Source organism: Mesoplodon mirus, assembly GCF_964341445.2.
Source record: "Mesoplodon mirus genome assembly, chromosome: 18".
In the NCBI taxonomy this organism is placed as follows: Eukaryota; Metazoa; Chordata; class Mammalia; order Artiodactyla; family Ziphiidae; genus Mesoplodon; species Mesoplodon mirus.
Window position 1 is genome coordinate 61460211 of NC_138994.1, and position 21204 is coordinate 61481414.

At 35.8% G+C, this 21204-nt stretch overlaps 1 protein-coding gene and 1 pseudogene across 6 annotated transcripts in view; one reads left to right on the plus strand and one right to left on the minus strand.

Annotated features, from left to right (window-relative positions):
- BRIP1 (BRCA1 interacting DNA helicase 1) overlaps positions 1–21204 on the minus strand; it is a 181539-nt gene that overhangs the window by 73965 nt on the left and 86370 nt on the right. For all 5 annotated transcript variants that reach the window (XR_014291856.1, XM_082603177.1, XM_082603176.1 and 2 more), the window contains 3 exons: positions 19564–19729; positions 19306–19446; positions 12653–12814 (listed from right to left, as the gene is read on the minus strand). Coding sequence is in view for 4 of the 5 variants with exons in the window: in XM_082603177.1 (XP_082459303.1) it covers positions 12653–12814; positions 19306–19446; positions 19564–19729 (469 nt within the window). In the remaining variant the exon portion in view is untranslated. The remainder of the gene's footprint in view (positions 1–12652; positions 12815–19305; positions 19447–19563; positions 19730–21204) is intronic.
- On the plus strand, positions 15336–15894 carry LOC309793576 (protein tyrosine phosphatase type IVA 1-like; annotated as a pseudogene). Its single transcript has one exon. The product of its transcript is annotated as a protein tyrosine phosphatase type IVA 1-like (transcript).

Here is a 21204-nt window from a genome sequence, read left to right on the forward strand (position 1 = left end):
ACTGATGTTCACATCACTTAGATTTGATAACTTCAGAAATTTTTTTTTGAGTCAGATCTCAAAAATTAAAAGACACCTTGGAATGTTTATGCCTTATCTGGATATTGTCATTTAAAAACTTCTTAAAACCAGTTTCTCACTAGGGAGGCAGTAAGTTAGAATGCAACCTAGTGGGGAAATCCTGCATTTGCTCAATGTCTATAGGTTTTACACAGTTCCAGATGTTCAGTACATTAATAATGCACTAACTCAAAGCCTCTTTTTGAAACTTTAGAAAGTGCAAACTGCATTAAGACCTCTTTGCCCTCATTAATGGTATTGTTACAATCCTGGTCCTCTGGAAAATGTTTTTTAGCATGTGTTTAACTTTATAATATTGCCATTTACTCACTTTAATAGCCAGTACTCAAGTCTTAATGCTTTTAATAGGCTGCCTAAACAGACTACCATCTTTTGTAATCTTTTTCACATAACTTATTTCATAGGTAAAACCTGTCATACTTTTCCATCTGAAGATGATTCTTCACATTCATTTCATGAGGTACTAATATTTAAGAAATACCTACTTTCTTTTATTCAGTTGATATGTATCCATATGTATAAATTTTGGCACCTGATATACAGTTCCTTTTAAATAGTAATAAAAATGGAAAATAAGTGGTAGTGTATTTTATAACATTTTAAAGGAAAAATGGGTACATCCTTAATTCTTGCTGTATTCATATCTAAAATATGAGAAAACCAAAAATATTAATTTCTATTGAAACAATTTCCTATACTCTAACTATTTGGTGATATCTCAAGAGGCTGGGTTATAGCTCAGGATCAAACATTCAGTGAACATACATGCAGTCAGTAATATACTAGGAAGAATAATATGGAGGAATACTGTCCTGAAGTGAAAGTAAGATCACCTGTAGTTGTTGGCTATCTATATGGAAATGAAAGGTCATACAGTCTCTGACAAGGAATATTCCCTCTCACAAATCTGTTAAAAGAATGAGGACTATGAAAATGTTAGAGCTGCACTACTGATACTGATATGCTTATTTGGAGTCATTTATTGATATATTTTAACAAAAATATACAATACTTACATTGTAAAAATTTTCAAACAAACTGAATTTCAGAAATAACTCATACATTTCCTCACCTACTTTGTTGAAATCTCTTGAAAAGAAGATATTAAGAACCCAATAGCTATTTATGCACGGAACAAATTCTTAACTCTTTAAAACATGAATTCTGAATTTCTGTTGATTGATCAACATAGTTGGTTCATCAATGTCTGAAGTAACCATCTGGTTAAAAAGTATGTATTTAACCAGTTTTGCTACTTTAGAGTCAAGAACTGTTGGCTTAATAAATGTTGGCTGAAATCTGAATCAATAAATTTATTCACACAAATTCATTTATATGTTTCATTTCTTACCTGAGTAGATTGATTGTAGTTTAAAAGTGTGTGTGGGGGTGGGGAAGCAACTCATTTTCTATCCCTTCGTTAAAAGGCTAATAATTAAAGTAAACCAAACAAGGTCAGTGTTCCCGCACTATTAGAATCTAAGGTAGAATCCAGGCTGAGAAAAGAAAATGAGTAATAAGCAACCAGTACAATGTTTCCTAAAACCTACTACTTTCAGGTATTGCCAACCTGAATCTGTTGTAAACCTGTCGTTATAAAACTGGAAGGTGAAATGCTTTGGAAAAAACACCACTTCACAACTTAGTGAAGAAGACCTAAAAGAAAAATGCTTAAAATACGATGTGGTGAGCGCTATTATAGATGTATACGGTTAGGCAGAGGAAAGAGGGACTAACTTTTCCTGAGGGTTAAGGATGGTTTAACAGAGTAAACCTTTGAGCTGGGTAGAGTATAAAATTTCTGGATAATAAAAAAGTCAGAGAGTGGATTTCAAGCAGACACAACACTATGAACACTATTGCTGCATGACAAATTATCCACAAATCTAGTGACTTAAAACAAGACCCACTTTTTGAAATTATTTTTAAAATTTTGGTGAAATATACATAACATAAAATTTGCCATCTTAACCATGTTTAAGTGTATAGTTCAGTAGTGTTAAGTATATTCACATTATTGTACAACCAATTTCCAAAACTCTATTCATCTTGCAAAACTGAAACCATATCCATTAAACAACTCCCTTCTTCCCCCAGCCCCTGGCAACTTCCCTTCTACATTCGGTCTCTATGAATTTGACTACTCTAGATCTCTCACACAAATGGAATCATACAGTGTTTGTCTTTTTGTGATTGGCTAATTTCACTTAGCATAATGTCCTCCAGGTTCATCCATGCTGCAGCATAAAAACAACACCCATTTTATTATCTCAGTTTCTGTAGGTCAGAAGTCCAGGCATAGCAAAACAGACTGGATTCTCTGCTCAGGGTCTCACTGGGCTAAAATTAAGTTGTTGGCCAGGGCTACAGTTGTTATCTGGGACTTGGGGTTCTTTTCCAAGGTCACTGGTTATTGGCAGAATTTATTTCCTACTGGCTGTAGGACAATTGCTCCCATTTTTCTGCTGGTCGTTGGCTGGGACTGCTCTCAGCTCATAGAGACCACCTGCAATTCCTTGCTATGTGCCCCACCCTCCCACCAGTCAGTTCAACATGGATGCTGCTTTCTTCCAGACCAGCTAGATGTCATACCTCTGACACTCTCTTCTGCAACCAGCTTCAGAAAACTCTCTGCTTTTAAAGGCTTCATATGATTATATAAGAGACAGCTAAATAATCTCCCTATTTTAAAGTCAACTAATTTCATTTGCAAAATCCCTTCACAGTACCTAGATTAGTATTTGACTGAATAAATGAGGGAAGGAGTGTGTACACCAGGGGCCAAGAATCGTGGGGGGCCATCTTAGAACTCTGCCTACCACTTTTACGTAGGTATGAAAATACACGGCAGCTGAAAGCACTCATAATAATATAATATGCCTTAAAAAGGGGTATATATAGGATGGGGGAGCACTAGGCATAAGGCTGAAAAATAACCAAGGCTTCCAGGAAATGTAAAGGATTTTCTTTTAGAAAACTGGATGGGGGGGCGCCTTCCCTGGTGGCGCAGTGGTTAAGAATCTGCCTGTCAATGCAAGGGACATGGGTTCGAGCCCTGGCCTGGTAAGATCCCACATGCCGCAGAGCAACTAAGCCCATGTGCCACAACTACTGAGCCTGAGCTCTAGAGTCTGCAAGCCACAACTACTGAGCCCACGTGCCACAACTACTGAAGCCTGTGCGCCTAGAGCCCGTGCTCCACAACAAGAGAAGCCACGACAATGAGAAGCCCATGCACTGAAACAAAGAGTAGCCCCCGCTCACCGCAACTAGAGAAAGCCCGTGCACAGCAACGAAGACCCAACACAGTCATAAATAAGTAAGTAAGTAAGTAAGTAAGTAAGTAAGTTTATTAAAGAAAAGCAAACTGGGAATTATTAAAGGTTTTTAACCCTTGGTATACCATTTGGGTCCAATGGATCCATTTTTCATTTCTGAACATTTCTAACTATTTGTAAAGATAGTTCATCACTTTTTTTTCTTAGCACACTTCCAAAAAAAACCAAGACAAAATGTACTTTAATAAAATAGGATAAAACCTACTGTATCTTGCAATTACCATATGGGTTAACTGAACTCTTCTATAATTCTAAGAAATATTATGGGATCTTACTGACATTACTTTTCCTACATCTTGAAACATTCAGCTGTTTCAGTAGCCTACAAATAATTTCATCATTACCCATTATTAATGATCAAATTATTCCTAATAATTCTAAAAAAACTAAAATAATAAGAGAAGAATGATGCAGTCACCTAGGATGATGCAATAATTATCTGCCATTCTTTCTTCTTACAGTATTGTTCAAAGTATTGCATCATCTTTCCAGAAAGTAGAAAAGAAAACTGAGGACACCATATTTGTAAGCTGTTTTTAGCTTTCACTGAAGTGTTGAGAACTGAAAATTTTTCATTTATGTCCACAATAGCAAAGAAAAGGAAATCAACAAAGGAAGATTTATCATAATTATTAGATGAATAAAAAGACAAAAGAGTCAGAGCAACACTCCAATTCTAGTGACAATGGTGAAATTGGATGGTGTAAGTGACATCTCAGACTATGAATCTTCAGATAACAATATACTGCACAAAACTTCTCAAATTCAAGAATTGATATGTGATCAATACATATCTAAGGACAAGAAGAAACAATGGTATTCTCATCCAGTTAATTATTCAGCAGGAAGGACTTCATGACAATAGTTTGTGACAGCAACATTGACTGTCTCTTCCCATCTCATTGTTTCTAAAGACACCTGACATTACTCTTTGATTTTTTTATATTAATACACCAAAATTTACTTGCTACAAAGAGATTTTATGTCTAACCTCTTTAGCTTCTAATAATGTTGGCTTTTGTTTTTACTATTCTTTTTTCTTACTTCTATAAATTATTCCTATAATTACTTAAAATATAAAAAAGAAAAATGAGAAATGGTGATGACTTTTTACTGGTTTACTGAGGGTTAAAAAGGAGAGTAATATGATGATCAATATGGGGGAAAAACTGGTGAGGGAAAGATTGAAGGGAGAAAGATCAGTTAAGAATAATTTAATTTAGAGATGAGGACCAAACCAAAGCTAACAGTAGAAATAGTATTTAATAAGTGAATGAGAAAACAAGCCACAGATTGGGAGAAAATACACATCTGGGCAAAAGACACATCTGATAAAGAACTATTATCCAAAATATATAAAGAACTCCTAAAATTCAACAATAAGAAAACAATCCAATTGAAAAATGGGCCAAAGATTTGAACAGTCACCTCACCAAAGAAGTATACAGATGGCCAGTAAGTATATGAAAAGATGTTCCACATTTTAGGTCAGCAGGGAATTGCAAATCAAAAAAAACAAGGTAGGGCTTCCCTGGTGGTGCAGCGGTTGAGAGTCTGCCTGCCAATGCAGGGGACACGGGTTCGTGCCCCGGTCCGGGAAGATCCCACATGCCGCGGAGCAGCTGGGCCCGTGAGCCATGGCTGCTGAGCCTGCGCGTCCAGAGCCTGTGCTCCGCAATGGGAGAGGCCACAACAGTGAGAGGCCCGCTTACCGCAAACAAACAAACAAACAAACAAAAACTAACAAGGTAGCACTACACACTTATTAAAATCACCAAAATCTAAAACACTGACAACACCAAATGCTGACAAGGATGTGGTGGGAATACAAAATAGTACAGACACTGAAAGACAATTTCAGTTTCCTATAAAACCAAACATACACTTACCATACGATCCAGCAGTTATGCTCCTTGATATTTACCCAAATGAACTGAAAACTTACATCCACATAAAAACCTACACACAGATGTTTACAGCAGCTTTATTCATAACTGCCAAAGCCTTCAGTAGGTAAATGGATAAACTGGTACATCCAGACAATGGAATAGTATTCCACACTAAAAAGAAATGAGCTGTTCAGGCCATGAAAAGACAGGGAGGAAACTTAAATGCATACAGCTAAGTGAAAGAAGCTAATCTGAGAACACTACTTATTATATGATTCCAACTATATCACATTCTGGAAAAGGCAAAACTATGAAGTCAGTAAAAAGACCAGTGATTGCTAAGGGTTAGGGGGAGGGAGGAATGAACAGGAAGAGCACAGAACATTTTTAGGGCAGTGAAACTACTCTGTATGATACTATAATGGTGGAAACATGTCACTACACATTTATAAAAACTCATTCTATAAGTATTATAGAATATATAATACCAAGAGCAACCCGAATTTAAACTATGGACTTCAGGTGATAATGATGTGTCAATATAAGGTCATCGGTATAATAAATGTACCATTTTGGTGAGGAGTATCGATAACGTCCTAGGCTATGCATGTGTGAGACTAGAACAAAAATTCTCTGTACTGATCACTCAATTTTGCTGTGAACCTAAAACTGCTCTTAAAAAAATAAACTCTATTTAAAAAAAAATTACATAATCAATAGACTTTTCTACATTAAGCTACTATCTGTAGATTTTTTTCCTTGATGATATTTTTCCCTTTATGATCTGTTATGTTACCATGATTTCCTAGTTATACCATCTTCAAGCTAACATTATCTAAAAACCAGGTAACTGAAGCAAATGTTATTTCTAAAAACTCTTCAAAAATAGTACTTTGTACCAAGGCAAATACCAATGCATTGGTATGGGCTCTAACTATTCATTTACTATGTCCTATAGAAAATGCCATATTTTTTTCTGAAAGAGTTTTAAAACGTGGTAACCCTTGAGAATCTGGCACCTTAAAATTGAAGGCAAGAAACTTAGAGAATTCACATCTGTAATTTGCATTTGTTGTAGTATTTGAGAATATTCAATTCTATTATAAAAGACAAGAAACCAAATGGATATGTGAAACTCGTAAGATGTTTAAACCACAGATAGAAGTTGGAAACGTATAAGACATGTTAAACAGATAAAATAAGTACAGTACATATGTATGAACATAGATGGAAAGGGGTGGTTAGATCAAGTAGACACTAAGTGTTCAAGATATGCTATATATACATGAAGCAATAAATAGTCAAGATATACCAAATATATCTGAGGCATATGAAACACTCAATTATTCATGAAATCTTAAGTCAGCCACCCATTGTTGATACCCATCCTGGCCCCATGTATCCCCTTCCCCAAGAAAGGCAAATAAAAGCGATAGTTGCTCGGTAGGCTAACTGGTAGGCTGGAGCTGTGGCCAAGTACACCTGCCCCTGCTTTTCTTTAATAAAATACGACTGTGTCATTAGCCTTGAGCACTTTCCATCTACTGAGCCAAGTTGCTCAAACTCATTTCTAGTCTTTGTAGCTACAGTATCAGCAAAAAATGCTGATGTGGCAGAGAATGAAAGACAAGACATATGAACACTGCATAACCCAGGATTTAGGTAATGTGGTCCTTCCACCCACTTGTATCCTCTCCTAAATGTGTTAACTTACCCTCAACTCTTTCCTTTTACTTCTAAGTACGTGTTTGAAATTTATTTAAATAAACTTTGTGATTCAAGAATCTTAATTTGTCTGTTAGCTTCTCTGTCTCATCACCTTTGGGATAGCCTGTCTGATGAGCGTATTTAGGGGTATCCATTGCATCAAGGTAATTTCCCAGCTGATGATACCCAAATCACCTAAATTCAAAAGCTGCCAATCTGAGAGTATCAGCCACAAGGAAAAATCCATTGGTCTCTTTTACAAAGATTAACTATAGATGGATATTAAAAGACTGTAACCAAGATGAATGCCTGAAGCCTCCAACTTTGTCTAGCTCACATCAAGTTCAAATAAATTGCTTTAATATGGAAATGTGTAGTAAATTAATCATAAGTTAAATTTAACCAATTTGCCTGTTATTCCCCCAAAGGTGCTTTCTCTATGCTTTTATCCAAGGAAAATACAGTTTAGAACCAATGTTGGGGAGTGAGGGTTGCACAAGCAGTTAGAATGAATACAGATGTATTACTTGATCCTTTGCCAAACTGTGACATGGCCATCCTTGACTCTAGTTTAATCTTAACTTCTCTTATTCTCCCTAGATTGTTCACTTAAAAATTATAACCAATAGGGCTTCCCTGGTGGCGCAGTGGTTGAGAGTCCGCCTGCCGATGCAGGGGACACGGGTTCGTGCCCCGATCCTGGAGGATCCCACATGCCGCGGAGCGGCTGGGCCCGCGAGCCATGGCCGCGGAGCCTGTGTGTCCGGAGCCTGTGCTCCGCAGCGGGAGAGGCCACAGCAGTGAGAGGCCCGCGTACAGCAAAAAAAAAAAAAAAAAAAAAATTATAACCAATAAATATATATTTAAAATTTTTTATTGAAGTATAGTTGTTTACAATGTTGTGTTAGTTTCGGGTGTACAGCAAAGTGAATCAGTTATACATATAACCAATACATTTTTATAAGGCTTTTTTGGAGCCAGATGTATGCATGTTATTTATAGACGAAGGGTATACATGACTCTATACATGCATATAAAACAAAACAAAGCAAAAAAATGGTTATTTAAATAGCTACTTTCCAATTACTCTATTTTTCAGAATATTTGATCACTTACTCATTAAAGCAGCTTTTCAACCTATTCCTTCAGAGTACCTCTTGTATCTATCTTCCTCACAATAACAGTTTAGCTCACAAGCAAAGCCAAATGTGCAAAGCCAATATAAATAATGAAATATACCAATATGCAGGTATTTGTACACATGTGCATATTGTTCTAAACAAAAAGTAATGGATCAAATTAATTTTATCAGATAACTATATTTCAAATATCCAACTCTAGAAATACTATTACGAAGACAGCATTGGACTAGAAAATCAAGAGTTCTAAGGCATGTACATTCACCAATTAAACATCTGACCTTGGCCAAGTCATTTGAATTCTCTACCCAGAATGTAGTATGTGCCCAATAAATGTTTGTCAAATGAATACATTAATGAAGGAATAAACAAATGAGTGAATAAAAAAGAGCAGAAGTTCTTAAGTACTCCTCACTTCTCAGAGATGTACAACCTCCTTATCACCATCCCAAAGGCTTCAACACCATCAAGATTCCTTTTATTTAACACAGTGGAAAAAATTCCTTAAAAAGGCTCAGTTCATCACTTAAAATAAGGCAAATCCATAATCTACCGAAACTTCAAGTGTCTAAACAAGAAAAAAGAAAAATGTTTTACGTGGAACAATTTGGTTTCTCCTTTAAATTAAATGCAGTACAGCTTAAAAATGAGAAACGTCAAACTAGTAGCACTGCAAATTTCTCAACTTACAAGCTTAATATTAAACAATATTTATAAAAATTGTAAATAGAGACTGAAACATTTTGCTTTTATTCCTTATCTGACAATGAGTGGTGAATGCAAAATGTCCCCTCAGGGAAAATAGTTTTTACTCAAAGATGTAAAAGAAAATCACAGTCTGCAATGTACAAATAAAAAGATCCAAGTTGCTACTTTGGCACCAGAGAGTCTCTTTTCAAAATGATTTAATGGAAACTTCTCTATCCATAAAAAGAGTTTAAAAACTCTTGTACCCATAAAAATGATCTCTCAGAGAGTTCTAAAGCAGTGGTGCCACTAGTTAAATGACAATAGAGTCAAAATCAAATTTATCTTAGTGGAGGAATGGTATTCTTCATGAAACTATTACAATATTTAGTAACTTTAGAAGGCTCTGAAAGGTGTGTGTGTGTGTGTGTGTGTGTGTGTGAGGGGAATCTAGAACAACAACTTTCTCATTTTTATCCTTATACAAATGCTGCAGTTTATAATGAAAGGAAATTCATTTCATTTCTCTCAGTAAAAGAGTAAAGTTTTGAGTAAATCATGGATTGTAATTATCTAGACATACAGGAAAAAATGATTTACCACTGCAATGTGTGATTTGAAAACTTAAATTTGTATGTCCCAAATTTCCCCCGAAATAAATTCTAATGTAAGCTCTCATGTCTTCTGCATGTCCAGCGTCTAACCCCTTCAAGATGCAAAAGAGATGACATTCAATGACTCTAGCCACTGTAATGTGTAAGAGTTGACAGTGGTACAGACAAAGACTATTACAATGTGTTGGTTCTATCTTTTAAGTAAATTATATCTACATTCTGAAACTCAGTTGAAAATACATTTTTAAAGATAAAATTAGGACTTCCGCTTTCAGCTCCAATACGTAAAGAACTCAGAAGTCATCATACCCATCTTACACCAAGAAAAAAGCTAAACAAACTGAAAATCAATGACTTGGACACATCAGAGAACTGAGGTCATAAGGCAAACTGCTATCCTAAAATCTGGAGAGAGAGTGAATACAGAGAATCACAGTCCAGAACTGCTACTGGGAGCAGAAGACACTAAAACCATAAATTGGTAGGAATGCTTAAATGATAATTTGGATTAATTGCTGGAGGCACAGTGTATACTAGTGTAATAGTGAGAAACTCCTATGGGCCACATCCCTAGGGGGCCCCCATATTTTGTAGATACTGCCTCCAGCAACATCCCCCCCAAAGTTATCACAGTAAAGAGCTAAGAAAAACCCTCCTTTTCCTGGCAGGAAGAGGGGGAAACACAACCATTTTGAAATATACTCTAGGCATTCCCCATAACAAAGGCCAATCTCCCAGTAAGGGAGAAGACTTTGCCACAGCCTTATCCAAAATTGGGGAAAAGGAAAATTATCCAAACTTCAGCTCCCTCTAGACTTCCTGACTCATCTAAGGAGATGAATAAAGAGCTGAGAAACACATGTGAAGGTTATAGCCCAAGGACACAGGCCCACTAAAGGACTGAGACTTAATCAAAGAATTAGAGGATGCTTTGCCTTTCCCAATACCTTACCATCAGATCAAAAGGGCTCCATGATGACAATGGATTACAACTGAGAGAGGTGCAAGGCAGACTCTATTTAAGAATGAGTGTTTAGAGACTCTAGACAGTAACTGAAATCTACAGGAAGAATTAGAGTACTGGTAAAAGTAACAACATACGTAAATAAAAAAAGGCAGTATAAATATATTTTTTATTTGTAACTTCTTGTCTCCTGTCTCATTTAAAAGACAAATGCATAAAGCAATAATTATAAATCTGTTTTGATAGGCATTCAATGTATAAATATGTAATTTTTACTGTGCTCTGCAACAACGATAGCACAAAGAAAGTGGGACATACTCTAGCTATAGAAGATCTAAGTTTTAACATACTATTGAAACTAAGTTAGTATCAATTCAAACTACATTGTATAAATTGTTTATTGTAATTCCCAGGACAACCATTAAGAAAATAAATAACTCAAAATATATAGTAAAAGAAATGCTAATGAAATTAAAAGAGCACACTAGAAAAATGTAAATGGCACACTAGAAAATATATATCTAACAGAAAAGAAGGAAGTAATGGAGGAATGGAGGGAAAGATAACATACAGAAAACAAACAGCAAAGTGGCAGATGTAAAAATTACCTTATGAATAATTACATTAAATTTAAATGGAGTAAAAACTCTAAAAAGGCAGAGACTAGCAGAACAGACTTTTTTTTTTTTTTTTTTTTTTTGAGGTACGTGGGCCTCTCACTGCTGTGGCCTCTCCCACTGCGGGGCACAGGCTCCGGACGTGCAGGCTCAGTGGCCATGGCTCACAGGTCCAGCTGCTCCGCGGCATGTGGGACCTTCCCGGACCGGGGCACGAACCCGTGTCCCCTGCATCGGCAGGCGGACTCTCAACCACTGCGCCACCAGGGAAGCCCAGAAACCAAAATCTTTAGGAAAATATTAGCAAATAGAATTTAGCAATATACAAAATGATAATACATCATGACCAAGTGGGGTTTATCATAGAAATTCAGTGTTAATTTAGCGTAATCAAGAACATAATTCAAAAAGTCACTTGTGGGCCTCCCTGGTGGCGCAGTGGTTGAGAGTCCGCCTGCCGATGCAGGGGATACGGGTTCGTGCCCCAGTCTGGGAGGATCCCATATGCCGCGGAGCGGCTGGGCCTGTGAGCCATGGCCGCTGGGCCTGCGCATCCGGAGCCTGTGCTCCGCAACGGGGGAGGCCACAACAGTGAGAGGCCCGCATACCGCAAAAAAAAAAAAAAAAAAAAAAAAAAAAAAAGTCACTTGTATCCCAATGTTCACTGCAGCACTATTTACAATAGCCAAGACAAGGAAACAACTTAAATTTCCATTGACAAATGAATGGATAAAGAAGATGTGGTACATATATATAATGGAATATTACTCAGTCATAAAAAGGAACGAAACTGGGTCATTTGTAGAGATGTGTACGGACCTAGAGTTTGTCATACACAGTGAAGTAAGTCAGAAAGAGAAAAACAAATATCATATATTAATGCATGTATGTGGAATCTAGGAAAATGGTACAGATGAACCTAGTTTGAGTGCAGGAATAGAGATGTAAACGTAGAGAATGGACATGTGGACACAGGGAGGGAAAGCGAGGGTGGGACGAATTGGGAGACTAGGTTTGACATAAATACACTACCAGGCGTAAAATATTGGGTTGGGCCAACCTAATAGATAGCTAGTGAGAACCTCTGGTATAGCACAGGGAGCTCAACTCCATGCTCTGTGATGACCTAGATGGGTGGGATGGGGGGAAGTGGGTGGGAGGGAGGTCAAAGAGGGAGGGGATATATGTATACATATAGCTGACTCTCTTCATTGTACAACAGAAACTAACACAACATTGTAAAGCAATTATACTCCAAAAAAAAAAAAAAAAAAAAGGATGGGCAACAAAGAAAGTCTTATTCAGATTACTGAAACATTCAAAAAGTGTAATTTATCAAAGTGAAAATGTTTTTTCCTTTAATCATGAAAATATCAACCTGCCCCTAAGAATAAAGACCACATATACAAAAATAGCTCTCTTATATAACTAACACTGTTTGAAGACCTTTAGTCTTTTAGACTTTCAAGTAAAACAGTGGTAGAACAATCAGGCAGCATCTTAGTAAACAAGTAAAATAATATATGAAGTTTAGGAAACTGTAATTCCCCTGTTGCTTGTGGTAGTTATGCCACATGATCTTTTAAAGGCAAAAGAAAAAATAAATATTCCTTTACCTTGTAAGATGGCAGGAAACACAAAATTCCTTGGCTCACAGTCTGGCACACAGATAACACAACTGCTCCCACTTCATCCTGGAACTCAAATGTTTCCGTGTGCTGGAAGGTAGCACAGAGATTGCGACCCTTGGGGCCTGACCCAATGGTACCAACCCAAACCTAGAATATAAATATGTCAGTATTAGAGTTATGCTTAAATGAGGCAGGCTAATTAGCATTTAATTTGGGAGCCTTAATTATGTGTATGTCAAAAAAAGATCAAGCAATGAGTTTAGAGAAAATTTACTTTTAGATTGTTGGGGTTTTTTCCTATTACCTTTAATTAATTATATATAGATTTAATTTATGAAAGTTTTACTTTAGGCAGACCACTGAATTCTCTTAGGATGAAAGAAAAACAGGTTATATTTATGTATTTCCTCAATAGCTTTACAAAATTAAGCAGGTAACAACATTTTGTTAGATGACAGGAACAAATGAAATGAATAAATCAGAAATGAATCCAAAATAAGAGATGAGGGCTGGTATGTCTGCTATAGTTAAGTCTCTAAGATTCAATTATGACAGGAACTACTGTTTCACAAATTCCCTGATGCTCAAAGATCTATAATCAGAAAATCAGACCCACCAAATTTTACAGTTATGTGCAATTCCTCTACATTTACATAGGTCTAGCCTTAGTATAGTTAATTTGACTAAGAGAAAGCACAAATTTTATTAGTATTCTAAAGACAATATAAACACTTCAGATTGTTGAAAAATGTAATAGTCTTATATTTGGAAATGATATACAAGATTGAGGTACATTTTGCAAGATGACATCTGATGGATACCAGTTTAATCAACTTTAAACCAAATGATCAACTAGTAATAAGATAAACTGATAGTATGTGTTTCTTGATATGATACAATGGGAAGCAATGATATCACTTATATAGTATTCTTACCAAACACTTTAACTTGAATCTTATCATGAGAAAACAATCAGAAAAATCCAGATTATAAAATATTCCTAAGGACAACTAGTGATTTGAATTCTTTAAAAATGTCATGGGGCTTCCCTGGTGGCGCAGTGGTTGAGAGTCCGCCTGCCGATGCAGGGGACATGGGTTCGTGCCCCGGTCCGGGAAGATCCCACATGCCGCAGAGCGGCTGGGCCCATGAGCCATGGCCGCTGAGCCTGAGCGTCCGGAGCCTGTGCTCCGCAATGAGAGAGGCCACAACAGTGAGAGGCCCGCCTACCACAAAAAAAAAAAAAAAAAAAAAAGTCATGAAAGACAGAAAAAAAGGGCAAGGAAACTATTTTAAGGACTAAAGAGACATGAACTGGTACAGCCACTATGGAAAACTGTATGGAGGTTCCTCAAAAAACTAAAAACAGAACTACCATATGATCCAGCAATTCCAATTCTGGGAGTATATCTGAAGAAAACAAAAACACTAATTTGAAAAGATACATGTACCCCAATATTCATAGTAGTGTTATTTCCAACAGCTAAAGATATGGAAGCAACCTAAATGTCCATCACAGATGAATGGATAAAGAAGATGTGGTGTGTACACACACACACACACACACACACACACACACAATGGAAGAGTACTCAGCCATAAAAAAGAATGAAATCTTGCCATTTGCAACAACATGGATGGACCCGGAGGGTATTAGGCTAAGTGAAATAAGTCAGACAAAGAAAGACAAATACTGTATGTTATCACTTACATGTGGAATCTAAAAAATACAACACAAATGAATATAACAAAACAGAAAAGATTCCCAAATAGAACAAACTAGTGGTTACTAGTGGGGGGAAGGGCAAGATAGGGGTAGGGAATTAAGAGGTACAAACTACTATGTATAAAATAAATAAGCTACAAAGATATATTGTACCGCATAGGGATAATAGCCAATATTTTATAACTTTAAATGGAGTATAAACTTTAAATGGAGTTTTTATAATCTATAAAAACTTTGAATCACTATGTTGTACACCTGAAACTAATACTGTAAATCAACTATACTTCAGTCTAAAATAAGAAAGAAAAAAAAAAACTAAAGAGACTTGAAAACCAAATGCAATGTATAATACCTGACTGGATCCTGAATCAAGAATAAGAAAAATAAACAGGTATAAAAGACACACTGGGAGCATTCGGTGCCCTGAGAGTGAAGCTACAAGAGTGGACGTTTCTTGGGATAACCAAACCTACGCCAAGAGAACAGGCTAGAGAGAGGCAGTTCTGTGGTGTTCTTGGTCACACATTTATGGAGTTTCTGAACGGCTGGAGACTACTGCCAGGCATAGCACAACCTCTATGCAGACAAGTGAACTGTAGAAATTCATTACTACTCCACCAAGAAGCCCCCATAAGAGTGGCTAACCTTGACACAGAAGTGTTGAATTGAAATCCACGGAGAATTTTTTACAAAAGTTCTGACATTGATGGGGTAAACCTCAGTGCACTCCCTTTCTATTGCCTCAGTATTACTGGATTGAAGAATTGCTGCTTCTTGTTAGGAGGTCCATTTCATTTCCCATTACTCCCAACTTCATACTCGAAAGCACTGAGAATTTCAAGTGGAGTATATTGAAGTAGACTCAGTTTATTTGCATCATTTCTGTATTCAATTTTAAAAATTCTTTCATAACCCTATTGAGTGTTTTTTAACAAAATTAACATGGCTCGAATGAACCGCCCAGCTCACGTGGAAGTCACTTACAAGAACATGAGATTTCTCATTACACACAATCCAACTAATGCAACTTTAAACAAATTTATAGAGGAACTTAAGAAGTACGGTTATCACAATAGTAAGAGTATGTGAAGCAACTTATGACACTACTCTTCTGGAGAAAGAAGGCATCCATGTTCTTGATTGGCCTTTTGATGATGGTGTACCACCATCTAACCAGATGGTTGATGACTGGTTAAGTCTTGTGAAAATTAAGTTTCATTAAGACCCTGGTTGTTGTATTGCCTTTCATTGTGTTGCAGGCCTTGGGAGAGGTCCATTGCTTGTCGTCCTAGCATTAATTGAAGGTGGAATGAAATATGAAGATGCAGTACAGTTCATAAGACAAAAGCGGCATGGAGCTTTTAACAGCAAGCAACTTTTGTATTTGGAGAAGTATCGTCCTAAAATGTGGCTGCGCTTCAAAGACTCCAATGGTCATAGAAACAACTGTTGCATTCAATAAAACTGGGGTGCCTGATGCCACTGCTTGGAAGTGGAACCTAGACAGACGGAATCTGTCGTACATGTTAGCCAGCACGTTGGCTTGGTAAAGTCTGATGAAACTTCCATAGGAGTGTCGAAAAGCAGTTTTACCAGCCACAAGCCTGGCAGAATTGCAACCTCTATGCTTGGGTTATGATCAACCTACTTAGCCACTTAGCAAAGGATTCTTTCTGTTCAGCATTTAAAATGTGCTTATCGTTTGTACCAAATGACCTCTCCTGAAATCATGCAGTACTGAGTCATGTCTTTAAATCTGTTTCCATGCCAGAATCTTATCAATATATAAGAAATTTAGAAAGACTAGGTTCAAAATACCCAGCACAATTCTTGTATATTTTTAGTATGATATACAACTAAAATCCCAGGAACTATGAAAACTCTGGACCTTATGTGGTTTATTCCTTCCAGCATTTCCAATGTAGAAAGTAGGGCCTATGAGGTTATTTGCTCACGATATGTTTACATCTTCCACATTCATACCAGTATACATGAGATTTGCTCTTTTTTTAAATTAACCAAGTCTTACAGTGATTATTTAATGTCTTTCTATAAAACTCATTTTGTGCTGTTATAGAAAATCTACATTGTACAGAAGCACATGTCTTTAACATCTCCAGACAAAAAGCCTTACAGTTAATTTTAATGTTTGCACTTTGGGGTGTAACTTACAGGGAGGGCCTGAAAAAAGAATGGGAGGGGGCTATTAAGTATTTTTAGTAAAATGTTGCCTTTGTCTTGTGAAGAACATGTAGAATATGTACTTTAATTTAGTAAATATGTTTTTAAAAGGTAGAAATACTTTGTTATTGTAGCTAAAACAATTCTTAATCATAACATTTCTGAAATTCTTGTAATTTTTTTTCAAACTTATCTGAAGTTCTTTACCAACTTATTTTTGTTTGAAGTGTGATTCCCAACCTCTCTTGCCAAAAAAAAAAGTGGGTTTCTGCTAATGAATTGAGCAGACATTTAATGTTTTATGTCTTTTGAGCTATGTAACTTAATATGTGGATACTTGACAATTTGTTTTATTATGTAATAGATAAAATGGTGATGAGTATTAACGTTAGCTCAACCATATATTTATACTGTCCTGGAACATGTGGTTATAGTTCTGTGGGAGAAATAATTTGTCAGTGTTCACCAGCTTGTAAAAATCTAGTGTGAGAGCTTAAACATTAAATAAATGATGAAATGCATTTATCATCAAAAAAAAAGATACATTGGGAATATCTGGAAAAATATAGATTCTACTGTATCAATATTAAATTGCTTGGATATGATCATGATACTGTGGTTATGCAAGATTATGTACTTGTTCTTAGGAGAAACATGCTAAACTAATTAAGGGCAAGGTGTCACTATGTCTACAAATTACTTTCTAATACCATAACCAAAATTAATGTAATCATCAACATTTTGCAATATTACTCTTCTCTTCATTTGTCTCATATATATACAGATGCAAAATGTTAAGAACTGATGAATCTAGGTTAAGGATATAAAGATATTCACTATATTAATGCTATTTTTTCCATTTTTCAAGTTATAATTTTTTAAATAAAAATTTGGGGTGATCAAGGAATGAATGAACAAACAAAATGTGATACACACACACACACACACACACACACACACACACACCTGGAATATTACTCAGCCTTAAAAAGGAAGGAAATTCTGATTCATGTTACAAGGATGAAACTTGAAGACACCAGGTTAAGCGAAATAAACTAATCACAAAAACCTTGTGATTCCACTTACATGAGGTATTTAGAATAGTCAAATTCATAAAAACAAAAAGTGGAATGGTGGTTACCAGGGGCTGAGAGGAGGGGGGAATGGAGAATTGTTGTTTAAGAATAGAATTTCAGTGTTGCTAGATGAAAAAGCTCTAGAGATTGGTTATATACAACAGTGTGAATATACTTAACAAAACTGAACTATACATTTAAAAATGGTTAAGATGGTAAGTTTTATGACATGTTTTTTACCACGATTAAAATAAAAAATAAACTTTTTAAAAGTTGGGGGAAATATAACAGAATCCAGCTGAACTAGCATTATTATTATTGTTAATTATTATTTAGCGACATTACAGGTTAAACGGGCTTTTGTGCACTAGATTGAGAACACAGAACCTATAATAACATTCTTTTGAAAAAATATATGCTGAATTTACTAATAACTTTCCATATGTATTTGAACCTCTAAGGAAAATATCCTGAAAATGTGCAACATATATTTTTCCTTTGCTACTGCTTATAGCAATGTTTCTATACAGGAGCATTCTGGATTTTGGAAAGCAAAATCCTTGGTTATATAGGAGTTTAGCATTCAAGGCTCTCACCTACTAAATGGCAGTAATTTCCAAAAATACTTCTTGGTTGAAAACTATAGCTCTTTATAAAGAATTAGAATTGTATTAGGCCCACAGGTGGTATTAAGCATGTAGCTAACCACTTTAAATTACTTCCTAAAAAGAAATAGAAGGCAGACTGACAAATGACAATCCAAACATTCTTAGGAAAATTAAAGTAACATTTACATTGTATTGTTATAAAAAATTAAAATCTGGGCTTCCCTGGTGGCGCAGTGGTTAAGAATCTGCCTGCCAGTGCAAGGGACACAGGTTCGAGCCCTGGCCCGGGAAGATCCCACATGCCGCAGAGCAACTAAGCCCGTGCGCCACAACTACTGAAGCCTGCGCGCCTAGAGCCCGTGCTCCACAACAAGAGAAGCCACGACAATGAGAAGCCTGTGCACTGCAACGGAGAAGCCCCCACTCACCGCAACCAGAGAAGCCCACAGACAGCAATGACAACCCAACACAGCCAAAAATAAAAACAAACGAATAAATAAATAAATAAATAATAAAATTAAAATCTTAAGTCACAGGATTCATAAGAATATTTTTAATTCATTTCAGATATGCAAACGTGCTGAACACTTGCTAACTAATACCAGGTATTAATCTAGGTGCAGTGGAAAGATGAGGATGTAAAAATTAGAATAAGGATATACCATAGTTTAATGGAAAAGAAAAACACAAATAATTAAACAATTAGGAACTACAGTAAAAAAAGAAAGTTGAATTTTTGTTTTCTTTTTCATTTTCATTAAAAAACTTAAAACTTATTTAAATAAGGAAATTGCAATAAGGTCTTTGCCTTGAAAGTGTATATTTTTACTCACTGGGTTGAAGGAATGCTATTTATTCGTATTTCCTTTTGTTGACACTACCAAGTAGCTGACAAATTTTCCTTTATTCTAAAACTGAAATGTTGACTTTCCTATCAGGATTTGTTTGCCAGTACTTCAGTTACCTTTTAATTTGTTTATAAATTATACTGAGGTAAAAAGACTAAGAGCCTTCAAAAACAACAACAACAACAACAAAAAACCTAACCTGTGAGTTATTAATGACATGATTAGCCTCCAGTTGGATAGTAAATGTAACACCAAGTTCTGATGAAAAGGATTTCATTGGTGATAATGTCCCAGATGTCAAAACAATCGTCCAAACCTTGCCATTAATATCTGAAAAGGCCTAAAAGGAAACAACATTAGATACATAAAATCATCTTTAAAACAGTCAAGCACATTTATTTAATTGTTGGTATTGAGCAAGAAGACAGAATTGTCATTTACAGCATGATAAGCTTACCACAGCTGGATTTAAGCACCAAAAATTCAGCACATGAACTGCTGTTTTCTGTCGTAAACGTTTCTTATTTTTTGGTAGAACCAAGAACCCATTTTTATCTGAAGTATCAGTCTGATTTATCCAAGAGTAAGTCTGTTGAATAGCGACTTTATAATCATCTGCAAATCTAAATAAAAATAAAATGGTAATTAAATGGGAAAATTTTAGATAACATTGTCCCCCACCAACAACACACACCACTAAAATTCAGTAATCCTGATAGAAATAAGGCATTAAACCTTAGAGTCAGTCCCCCCTTACAGAGGTTAGATATCACTTAAATATCACCCTTTATCACTTCCCATCCCTATGTTCAAACATTACATAAATCATGGCAGAGCCAGAATTAAAATGTAAGCCTCCTAACTCCTAGTTCAGAGCTCTTTGCATTCTATGTTACATCATTAGTTATAAAATAGTTAACAGTATTATTGTTAAAGAAACTAAAAAGTGGGTTAAACTTTTTTATTGTATGAGAAAATAGAAAGACAATTTTTACTGAAATTTTAGGAAACTAATTTTTAAGTTCCTTTGAAATGTGGATCTCAGTCTTCATCTATTTTTAATGAAAGTACTAAACCAGATGATCTCCATGATCCCATCCAGCTTATAATTTCTCTCAATAAGAGGTTATAAACATCTAAACTTAAACAGAATAAAATTTGGTATTCTCTACCATGTCCTCACGGTAATACTGACTGTTAATTTTACCCTTAGAGAGATCAGAATTCAAAGTTCAAGTCAGGAACCCTGCACTATGTGGAGGGAATTTTATAAAAATACTGGGAGCTAAAAACTATAAAACTTTTAGAAGAAAACATTGGGGAAAATCTTCATGACATCATATTTGGCTATGTTCAATGGATCCCAAAAGCACAAGCAATAAAAGAAAAAAAAATCGATAAATTGGACTGCATCAAAATTTCAAAACTTGTACATCGAAGAATACTATCAAGAGAGTGAAAAGAGAACCCACAGAATGGGAGAAAATATTTGTAAAGCAAATATCTGATAAAGGATTAATATGCAGAATAACTCCTACAACTCAACAACAAAAACCCCATTTAAAAATGGACAAAGGACTTGAGTAGACACTTCTCCAATGAAGATATAGAAATGGACAATAAGCACATGAAAAGATGCTCAACATCTCTAGTCATTAGGGAAGTGTAAATCAAAACCTTAAGGAGATACCACTTTATACCCATTAGGCTGGCTATGATCCAAAAAGCAAAAAATAACAAGTATTGGCAAGGATGTAGAGAAACTGGGAACTCTTGTGCATAACTATGTGAATCTAGAATGTGCAGCTGCTATGACAAATAGCACACTGGCTCCTCAAAAAGTTAAATACAGAATTACCATATAATCCTGCAATTCTACTGCTAGGTATGTACCCAGAAGAACTGAAAGCAGGCACTCAAACAGATACTAGTACATCAATGTTCACTGCAGCCTGATTCACAATACGCAAAAGCTAGAAACAACACAAATGCTTATCAATGTAAGAATGGGTAAACAAAATGTGATATATACACATGGAATATTATTCAGCCATAAAAAGGAATGACATATGTTACAACATGGATTAACCTTGAAAAC